Genomic DNA, 11,104 nt, shown 5'->3' with positions numbered 1-11,104 from the left:
TTTCTCCATTTCTTCATTTTTCTTAGCTCTCTGTGTTGATTCCTATGCATTAGCTAGAACATCTCTGTCTCCCAGTCTTGACAGAGGTTCTTATGTAGGCAATGAATCTTATCTACCAGCCCAGATTGAGCTCTTGGTTGTTCTCTCAAAACTTTATGATTGTCCACACAGGCTTCTTGGTTCTTAGTGGCTCCCAGCAGTTGAGGGAGTGCTAAAAAGGGGAGGATCTCAGTCAGTGCCTAGATGTAGGCTGATTAAAAGTTAGGCCCTCAGGCAGCAGCCTTTAAAATATACAAATATACCTCCTTCAGGGGAAGGATGGGAAATGAGTTTCTGTCTACTGCCTCTGCATCAAGGGAGGGTGGGTAGCTGGGTCAAGATGTTTGTTTGTTTGTTACAGTTCCACTGAATCTCTGCATGTAAGCCACCCTGGCCCCCAGAGCCAGGCAATCAAAGGGTGCATCATCTGGGTAACAGGCAAAAGCCAGGGCACCATACATGTGCACAAGCTCTTTCCAAGGAGACCCTGGCCGTCTGGAGCAGAGCAGAGGGAGAACATGGAGATGGCCTTCCCTATTGCAAACCCTCTTGGTATGTGCTAAATTAGGAGCCTGACCCTCAGGCTGCAGCTTTTTTAAGATACGCAAATATATCCTTTAGAAAAAGACAGACAGACAAGTGTTATGTCTGCTTTTTTTGTGCTGAGCACTGTGGAGATAGCCTTGATGAGTCTTAATGAGCCATTTATAAACTGCTTCTTCATTTGCTATAATCTTGTGGGTCTCATGGACACAAGCCTCACTGACTTTCAGAGCTTGGTGTTCCGGGGGCCCATCCCTTAGGTGGAAGTCTTCAAAGTTGAGGAGCTAGATGTTGGGCCCACAGGCTCTACTTCTCAGGAAGAAACTGAGTTGTGAGTTTCCCCCCAATTATATGTCACTGTGCTGGGTGGGGCTTACGATGATAGCATGGGGCAGGCTTCCCTACCCATTTCAATGTGCGTGGTTTTTTTCCTTGTTTGACTGACATGTAGGAGTCATTCAGCTGGATTTCTTTCAGAGGGAATTTTTCCTTGTGTAGCTGTAGACTCGGTGGGAGGTGAGTTCAGGAGCCTTCTATGTCACCGTCTAAGATCAAAACTGCCAAAATCAAGAGATTTAAAAACTAATATTTAAAAATCAAGATTTCTGGATTCTCTTACAGAACAGCAGTATTGCCCATTGCATGGAAAGGTTGGATATAAGGAACAGCAGTGCCCTATAATGGCCTGGTCCTTCACAGCAATCCAGGGTCCCAGCCCAGGCTGGCTTCACCGTTAACACCTGCCCAGCTCCTCTGAGCTATTTTTTTCACTTGTATTGAGCTATAACTGACATACAATTTTGTATAAGTTTAGCCATGTATAGCATAATGACGTGACATACATATATTGAGAGTCATTACCATGATAAGGTTAGTTAACATCCGTCACTTTATACAGTTACAAAGAAAAAAATTCTTTGTGATGAAAGCTTGGAGGTTCTACTTTCTTAGCAACTTTCCCTCTCAGCTGTGTAATTTTGGTGATGGTGTAGGACATACCACGTGGTACCTTATGACCAAGATGTTTTCAAGGTTGTTACGTGGGGGGGTGTGGTTTTAATCTATTACCACAAAAAAGTGCTAAACCACAAATGTGTACACACACACGAACATAGAACTCAGAGTTAAAACGGACCAAAAAATTCCTCCCTAAAATCTTGTGGAACATTATTTGGCTGAATATTGATTGTCTTGCTCCATCTTGTGGTCATTTGAGAGACACACAACCCTGACCACCTCAGTGCCAAATAAAACAGAATGTGGCTTCATTTAGTGATAACATAATAGGATTGAGATAATGTTGTGTTTGGCGTGTTTTAGCAAAGATCCCAAACCAGTAGTTCATAAAATTTCATCTGATCAGTTGATGCATAGCCTCAGAAACCCTGCCACTTTATCCAGTCATGAATTATTCTTTTCTTTCTTTCTCAATAAAATCTTAAAAAAAAAAAAAAAAGAGAGAGCAAGCAAGAGCGAGCACACAAGCATGCATGAGCTGGGGGAGGGGCTGAGGGAGAGAGAGAATCTCAAGCAGACTCCATGCTGAGCAAGGAGCCTGACAAGGGGCTCCATCTCACAACCCTGAGATCACGACTGAGCCAAAATCAAGAGTCAGACGCTTAACCGACTGAGCCCCCCAGGTGCCCTGAATCATTCAACTGTTTTCTTCTCACTCCCTGAAACAGACAAACAGAAATCCAGGATTCTTCCCTAACTTTCCACTTTCAAAACCCCTGCTCCAGAATTTCTAACATTCTCACTAAAACCTCTATTGGTGAGCTCAACCTCAAAGCATAAAGTTAGAGAACAGAAGTTACTACTTCTGTTTGTAAGAACTCGCGAAGACACTCGTTGCACAGCCTAGTGGTCATTATGTGAGGGCTCACCAAGTTTCTGTCGCCTTGCTAATCAAGAACTCTTTTCTGTGGTATTCATTCTAATCAACAGATAATTCCATTGGCCACGAGTTGACCGCTCTTTCAAGGTCTAGGCTGTGCCTGTACATTCCATTTTTTTGGTCCGTAATATGGGGATGACAACAGCAGTGGGTACCTCTCAGGATTATCTTAGACAACTGGCTTGGTCTTAGATCAGTGTTAGCTGACAGTTGTCAGTACATAAAGTGGTCAGTACAAGGTGTTGTCTTTTGTCTGGCTAAGAATACACCGAGAGAGTCAGGGCTAGCTGCAGTAGGCAGTTATGAAAATGACAGTTCCCAGGTAGATTGATTATATTCAAGAGGCAAATAAAAACAGATTTGGGGTTGTCCACATTCCTTCTTACCTTGAGAGTATAAAAGATCTTTCCTTTTAAGGACATACTTTTTACAAGGTGGATCAAAGGAGGAACATGAAAGGTTCAGAAAAATATATAAGTTCATACTGGCCTATACAACAGTCATATGCTGTTAACAAGTTAAAACTGCTCACTAATTATAACAAACTGTTGAGCTTCCATGCTGGGATTTATTCTATGAAATCAGCATGTTATCTCTCCAACTTGGCATAAAATAATTTGTCCCCACCACTAAGTTGGAGAAATGCATTAAAAATTGCCTGGAGAGAAAAATCAGTGTGTTGTGGCTGCCACCTTGTGGTTTTATGTATTATATTAGTCCTCAGAAATCAAGTATTTTCTACCGCAACCACCAGTTTCTAAAATATACCAACAATTTGAGTATAGTTTTTTCTCTAAAATATACCAACAATTTGAGTATAGTTTTTTTTTTCTAGCATCATTAAAAATTCTCCAAGTTGCACAAAGGACTATGAACTAATTCCTTGGCATCCTTTTACTGGCTAGCTAGGGTTGAAATCAGGTAAGAGTTCACATAAGATCTAAGTCATATTAGCTCTCAATCACAGAAGATCTCAATTACACAAGTGATGTGTGCTTATGTGTGTTCATTAAACACTTTTAAAATTAAAAAAATTCTCATGCTTAAATTAGATGTGTTAAATAACTTATGAACTACCCATAAAATGGGATATACAATCCCATTAAAAATACAGAAGTAGAGAAAATTTCGGGAATTATATTTTTCCATGCAAATAATTCAATAATCTTTTGAAAGGTAACACAGAGTAGGGGTTAAATACAACCCTGGGACCTGGGGTCAAATATCCCATTTGGATTACTTACTAGTTATGTGAACTTGGATATATGACAGAATACCTGAGTATCACTTTACTCGTCCATAAAATGTGGATGAGCTCAATAGTACATACCTTATGGGGCTCTTGGGAAGATTGTAGCTTTTAGAGCAGGATGGGTCAGACTCGGGAAGGGTGATCAATATGCTGGGTAACCATAATTATGATGGCATGAGTCAAATTAGTTTTATTGCTGGCAATTAGCCTTCCCGTTCAGAGTGCTCCCCATTTCTCACCTTATGCTCAGGCATTGATTTTCTCAGCTCTTTCACCCCTGCCTGATGGTTGAGGGGCAATTTTTTGCTGGAGACCCAAGGTGAGGGCCTTCAAAATATCTGGAGAGCAGGGTGTCAGATTTGCTACCACTTAGGGTTTGCTGTATGGCTCCCATTCTATCCTTTTTGAAAAGCGTATGTGTTTTGTTGTTATTCTACTCCTGCCCTATTATATATTGAACAGGTGGGGAACAGATAACTTTTCTTCTCAGTTCACGAAAAGGTGCCACCTGAAACAGACTCCCATATGGGTACAACACTCAGAATCTTAGCTCTGGGCTTATGGCCATGACAAAGTGGAATGTGGGGGGTTGTCACTCTTGAAAAGGGGATGAGTATATGTGGATGTAGAAAAGAAAGGGAGCTGAATATGTGGTGACTGAAGGGTGGATTTGAGGAGTCATTAGTACTGCTCTCCTTTCTGGTACATGTACCTGCCGCATGACTTGCTTCGGCACTGAACATGTAAGAAAAAGTAGTATGTCACTTCAGGGTGGAAATTCTGAGTTTCGGTACATGATTCACCATTTGCTCCATCCCCTGCCTTGCTGGTCATGGAAGCATGTGTCAGGATTATGCTTCCTTCAGCCTGGGTCCCAGAGTGATTATAGCCCCTTCAGTGATGAGCAGAGCTCCAGAGACCCGGATGAACATACAGTTCAGGCAAGAAATAACTTCACTTGTGGTAATGCACTGAAAATTTGGAAACTTCTCATCATCTACTCTATCCCATTTTAGAAAATGCTTAGCATCCCTGTGGTCTCCTGGCAGGTAACCTTGCTCTCAAGCTGAGAGGGGGTCCTTTCCCTCAGTCTAATTCACAGCAGAGACCCTGGCTGTAGTTTCACAGGGGAAGGGATAGTCAGCAGAGAACACCACAAAGGCTCTGGAGCCAATCTGTCAAGTGACTTGGAGCTCCACTACTTCGCAATTAGCTGAATGACTGAGCGATTGATTTAACCTGTATAAAATAGGGACACTGGGGCTTATCTGTTCCAGTTACTGAACCTGTGTAAGAAACCACATAAAAGGGGATGGTGTCACACATCCATTTATTACACTCAAGGAATAATGAATCTGGAATTGGACATAGCATGCAGGGATGGCTTATCCCATGACTGGGGCCTCAGCTGAAGACTCAAGAGTAGGTGCTGGAATCATCTAGAAGTTTATTCACACACCTGGTGATTGATGTTGGCTGTCGACAGAGACCTTGGTGGGAGCTGTCAGCCTTAACTCTTACACGAGGACTGTCCTGTGGCCCGGGCTTCCTTACAACATGCACTGAGAGGCAGAAAGCATAAGCTAAACTACCTTTTGTGACCCAGCATCAGAAGTCACAGCGTCACTTCTACTGGATTCAGCTAGTCAAGGCCATCTTGAAATCCTGCCCAGGCTCAAGAAGGGAAATAGACTGCCTCCTCAGAGTAGCAGCTAGGGTCTGGAAGAGTCTGTGGGACCAGAAATACCGCTGTGGCCGTTTTTAGAAAACCGTATCTGCCATACTTCCTCAGAGTGTGGGTAAACTCACTGAGTTAACACAAGGAACTTAGAACAGTTGGTAGCTATGTGCTTTGTGTTAGTGACTGATCCAATGTACAGGTAGAATCATACGGAACCACCTTTCTGTGGCCAGCTTTTCCCTCTCGTGGGGACCCAAGCCAAGGATCTGTTATCTCAGACGCCAGACCAGACTACGGCAACCCCAAGACAAGAGGAATTAAGGAGCACGCTCTACCTCCACGGCCTCAACAAGATATTCCTGCAACAGTGTGACACTGGTAGGCTCAGGGTGAGTCCCCTTTTGTCATTTCCTTGTGAAGGGTTGAAGAAACCTTGAAGCCTATGTAACCACGACTACGTACTTGCACTTGCGTATGTACAACTGTGCCTTTGTAGCAAGAGCTCTGCAAGAAAATGTTCAAACTATTTGAAGCAGTGGTAGCAGTTAGGTGGTTTTTCTTCTTCTGTGGAATTTATCATGACCCAAACTCCAGAGTACCGTTTTTGTTATGTATGAAGGCAAGGTGAAACAAACCTGTGAAGGGGTACACCATCCATTAGGGTACCGGCATGAGGCTGAAACGGCAGGACGGTAGGAGCTAAAAATCTTTTAGTTTCTGGTGAGGGACTGGATTATCTGTTGCTAGCGGTGCTGTGCGGACTAGAAACTACAGGTCTCCTTAGCACGGCGTCACCAATACCAGGGTGGGCCAGGCAAACAGGCTTGGCCGGTACCTAATCGTTGAGTCCCATGCATATGCCCCAGGGGCTACCGTTTCTTAGTTGCAAAAGAAGAGGCTGACTTTATACCATGTGCCAAGAACCTTCAGTAGAGCTTGTGTGTGGTTTGACATCCAGAGAGTTGCTTAGTTAGGGTTAACCTGCAGGGCTGAAGTCACGCCTCCGAAGCTGGCTGAACGGAGTACCTCTGCTTTCAGGTGGTATCTGTATATGTCAGCTCTCGGTCACGAAAGTAAAAAATCTAGGGCCAAACTCCTACGCTCAAGACCTAGCAGTTCGTGGTTTGTGGCATCCCTGAATCCTGCCGTGTAGGCTGCCGGCTATTACCTTGTTTCCCATGCACTCCTGGAGTCCCTTAGCTTGGTGGGGTGCGGCTTTACCATGGATAGGTTTGCCGGGAGCCAAATCACGCTAGGTTTGAGCGCTTGGAGCACCTACAGATACAGGATTATCATTGAGTCATCCAATATTAACTCGGGACATTTCCTCAGCTTTCTAGAGACATTTTAAGATTATTAAGTGAGGGCCTCTCACCTCAGACAGTCCCCATCTCCCAACTTGCCAGCTCAACTCCAGGCCTACTAGCTCTTCCCATCAAGCATTTTTTTTTTTTTTTAAGATTTTATTTGAGGGACAGAGCACGCCTGCACAAGCAGGAGTGGCAGGCAGAGGGAGAAGCAGGCTCCCCACTGAGCCAGGAGCCCAATGCGGGGCTCGATCCCAGGACCCCGGAATCATGAACTGAGCTGAAGGCAGACACTTAACCGACTGCATTCTTACGTTGACCTGCACACCAGCACCTTCCTCTTCAAAAGTTCCTACTAAACGGAATCCATCTTTATAATGTATTTCAAAATGCTGTCCCTAAACAACAAATGAGCATTCAAATGAGAATCTTCTACTTATTCACTGAATGTTTCCTTGTTATACTGTCTCTTTTCTCACTTAGAATGCATTTTCCTTTGATCAGAAGTGCTTGGTTGGAGTTGTTTCCCTACAATAGGGCTCTACAAACTAGGGCCCACAGGCCGAATCCAGCCCACTGCCTTTGATCAACTTTGACTGGAACATAGCCATCCCTGCTTCTTTGCATATTATCTATGGCTTTACACTCCAGAGAGTCTAACAGTTCCAACAGAGGGCTGCAAAGCCTGCACTACTACTGTCCCTTGAGAGCTCGCTGACCTCTGACCTAGAACAACAGTTCCAGAAGAGGTGTTGGCTCCACAGACAAAAAGAAAGTAAGAATTGCTATTTAGTAAAATAGAGCTGTCCTGGCCGTCTGCGAGGGCCTCGGCCCGGTGGAGGCGGCCTGGCCAGCTACTGGGAATACAGAAAGCACCGAGAGGGAAGCTGGGAGGCGGCCACACGAAGAGGAGGCCAGGACGGGCAGGGAGCCACGTTGGCACGAGGCCCAAGGCTTCTAAAGCGGCCTGACAGCACCTGTGACTGCCTGAAAACGTCACCCTGCTTCCCCCTTTCCTGGGCCCACTCTCTACCTTATGGGAGAACAGTGAAAGCCGCTCAGCTTCCAGTTACCTCTAACGAAGGGGCTGTGTGAGCACAAGCGACCACAGCAGTGGTTCTGATTTAAGACTTTTATTTTTTCTCAGGCCCAGGGAGCCTGAGTGGCTGACGCTCACCGCTCCCCTCCTGCCCCCAGGCCCTGCTCTCTGCAAGAGGAACGTTTCCTTGCACTGACTTGCGCAGACAGCCCTAGGCTTTGGCAGCGGCCTTGTAATGGGCCAGAGTGCGGGCTGAAGGGTCAGTGGCGTTGATCCACCTCGGCATCCAGTAATGGGTCAGCCAGTCGGCCCGGCCCGGGTAGTGGCGTTCGAAGATTTGACGGTAGTAATAGCCCTCTTTAGTTTTAGGAGTGTTGAAGGGAAATTTTTGGGCCGACACTGCCATCATTGCGTCATCAACCTGGAAGAGCATAAAAGCAAAATGGTTTTTTAAATGGCCTAGAAACCCTTGCATTTAATGTGGTTTCACGGTGACAGCCAAAGATATGGAAAGGCATGACCCTAAACTGTCCAAGAGATCCTTTGAATCACCTTTCACATAGAAAACGCTAAAATACCATAACATACACAGCTGCAGTGACTTTTAAGGAACATTTTTGTGAATACCTCTACTAGATGGTGGCTCTGAGTGTTCTATTCTTTTATGCCTAATAACGTCTGGCCCCCAGCAGGTACGCAATAATGTGGCAAATGAAGGTCAGTGATGATGGGTAAGTCTCCTCCCTTGCCCTCTCCATTCTAGATGCTACTACATAATCCTTCATGCTATTTAAATCTTAAGAAATTCCTATAAAAGTACTGTTCACCGAGAATTTCTCCAACACACAAAACATTTAAACTAAACACAAAATGAACAGCGATTACAACTCTATGTACACATTGTCCTATTCCAGAAAATATTTTTAATGACATTATACCTGATGTTCAATATATTCCTGTAAAATCCTAAACCAGGAATTCTTAACCGAGGTTATTCCATCACTGAAGGCTTCTTTTGGCCGCCAGAGAATGTCTTTAGGTATCAGGTTGGAGTCCTCAAAGGTCTCTCTCAGGAGATGTTTTTCTATCCCATTCTGACATGAAAACAAAGGAACGTCAGTAAAAGTTCCAAATATATTCAATATCAATAGACAGTTTTTTATCTTGAATTGATTCACCTACCTTGGGAATTCTCATATCTGGGGGCAGAGACAAGTAATAGGAAGAAAATCGATGATCCAGGAAGGGGACTCTCAATTCAAGGCTTAAAGGGGAAAAGAAAATCTAAATCAAAATGGATATTTAGTGCCTGTCCATTTAGATTCTCCTTGAGAGTTTCTTAGCAATTCAGCCAGCCTCTAAGTAATGTTAAGATGATAAAGTCATCTTTGCAGTCCTCCTGATTATCCTACGCTACTGCATGAACGCAAAAATCCTCATTCAAAACAGGATGTTTATTATCTAGGGAGTGAGACAACCTGCCAATAATTTTACTTTCCCTTCTACAAACAAATAAATGCACATCTCAAAAAGCAGAAAAAGGCAAGAATCATGAGTGACCTGATCACTGAGAATGTACTTTTCCTATACCTTTCTGCCTCAAAGTCTTTTCCAGGTGAGCCCATCTCTCAAGTCTTATTAAAAACCGTAAGAATTCAAAATTGTTGACTACTAAATGACTAATTTACATACAACATTCAATATAAACCACTGATCCACAGTGTTTCATCAAAGGCCGCATCAATGTTTCCTGAATCCTGGTGACTCTGGTTAAGACAAATGGATAGGATAATAACCATGGATTCAGTTCATTCCCCACACCATCTTCTATTATTTCCCAATCTAAGTTTGATTTGGTAGAAGCAACTAAAACATTTGATGTCGGTTGTCTATCATGCACAGTAAGAGTCTTGAATCCTCCAACATGACTAGCTAAAGTGACAACTTCAGGCATCCAGAAGTGGTCTCAGAGAATCCAACCAAACTCTTGATCTTCATGGCCCCGTGCCCACCCATGGTCACCACAGGCTCCAACAGGGATGGCAGGCACTCAACACTTGGTTCGTGGGGCTGTATAATCTTTACGTCTCTTAAGAAGTCTTAAAAAGAGCTGCATCTGCCTTCCCTCTCCATTCTGATGGCAGCAGAGTGGCGCTGTGTTTAAAGACAGAAAGTCAGTCTAAACCGACAGTCCCCTCATCAGGGCCACAGCAGCACTTGGAAGGAGACGAGCTTTGTTTTCTCTAAAAAGTCATACTTTGCAACAAATAACAAACCGACAGAAATAAGCCGCCGTTGAGCTTTATGATTTTTGAGGCTATCTTTACGATTGCTTCTGAAACTAATGGGTTACCCGTGGGCAGCAGTGGTGCGATCTGCCCGGAGCACATCGAACAGGTAGAGTTCCTTCAGAAGCCTCTCACTCTCCTCCTCAGCTTTTTCAGGAGAAGGAGCCTGTTTTACAAACAAACGGGTGAAGTTACAAATATACCAACAGCTTTGCTTTGGGCACACAGAACGGTTTTTATTTCTCAGTCTTTCCCACATTCCCGCTCTAAGGGCGGGTAAGACAAAAAGCTACCCAAGGGAGTCCCTGTGTGCTACACCAGGCCTCCCTTCACACCCAATGGTTAGCGTCAGGCAATAAAATGGACACCGTGGGCAATAACCATGCTGCCACAGGATAGTAAGAAATATCAGAAGCGCGATTCTCATGCTCAACTGGCTCTGAAGGATGCAGATTATCTGACACCAGGAAGACTTCTTTCTCCCCCAAAAGGAATACAGAGCAGACATGATCTGGTTTCCTCAACTACATCACAAGACACTCAAGCGTTAGGGCTATAGTGACAAGAGAGGACAGCAAGTACTCAAATAGTTCACTTTTCCTAGCCTAGCACCAATGTCCCTCCATTTCAGAATGCTTACCTTGTGAAAATATATGTAACCCTGCGTCAGCTCATCTGAGCCTTCTCCGGAGAAGATCACCACGCTATCTGTGTTCTTCCGAATGTACTTGGAAACTAAGTACATACCTTGGAAGAGACAGAAATGGTTCATGTCAACATAACTCTCTACCTTTTGTTTGGCTTTTGGAAGCTACTGAGTTTTACTTAGATTGAACTCTGTATTAATAAAGTAGTTTCCATGGGGCGCCTGGGTGGCTCAGTTGGTTAAGCGACTGCCTTCGGCTCAGGTCATGATCCCAGGGTCCTGGGATCGAGTCCCGCATCGGGCTCCCTGCTCTGCGGGGAGCCTGCTTCTCCCTCTCCCACTCCCCCTGCTTGTGTTCCCTCTCTCGCTGTGTCTCTCTCTGTCAAATAAATAAATAAAATCTTTAAAAAAA

General features: G+C 44.3%; 1 protein-coding gene and 1 long non-coding RNA gene across 4 annotated transcripts in view; one reads left to right on the top strand and one right to left on the bottom strand.

Moving 5' to 3' along the window:
- Positions 1 to 5,665: 5,665 nt before the first annotated feature.
- The window catches only part of LOC145716558 (uncharacterized), a 29,660-nt gene continuing 24,221 nt past the window's right edge, over positions 5,666 to 11,104 (top strand). Inside the window, exon 1 of the long non-coding RNA XR_014139336.1 lies at positions 5,666 to 5,801. This is a non-coding gene — a long non-coding RNA (uncharacterized LOC145716558). The remainder of the gene's footprint in view (positions 5,802 to 11,104) is intronic.
- ASNS (asparagine synthetase (glutamine-hydrolyzing)) overlaps positions 7,837 to 11,104 on the bottom strand; it is a 17,363-nt gene continuing 14,095 nt past the window's right edge. For all 3 annotated transcript variants that reach the window (XM_006743632.3, XM_031039480.2, XM_031039483.2), the window contains 5 exons: positions 10,687 to 10,793; positions 10,112 to 10,212; positions 8,941 to 9,022; positions 8,697 to 8,852; positions 7,837 to 8,179 (listed from right to left, as the gene is read on the bottom strand). In XM_006743632.3, the coding sequence (XP_006743695.2) occupies positions 7,970 to 8,179; positions 8,697 to 8,852; positions 8,941 to 9,022; positions 10,112 to 10,212; positions 10,687 to 10,793 (656 nt within the window). In that variant the 3' untranslated portion in view covers positions 7,837 to 7,969. The remainder of the gene's footprint in view (positions 8,180 to 8,696; positions 8,853 to 8,940; positions 9,023 to 10,111; positions 10,213 to 10,686; positions 10,794 to 11,104) is intronic.

This window comes from Leptonychotes weddellii, chromosome 12 (assembly GCF_054177405.1).
Source record: "Leptonychotes weddellii isolate Sample4059 chromosome 12, ASM5417740v2, whole genome shotgun sequence".
Taxonomy (NCBI): Eukaryota; Metazoa; Chordata; class Mammalia; order Carnivora; family Phocidae; genus Leptonychotes; species Leptonychotes weddellii.
The sequence above is the reverse complement of the archived record's forward strand: the minus strand, read 5'-3'. Positions and strand labels throughout refer to the sequence as shown.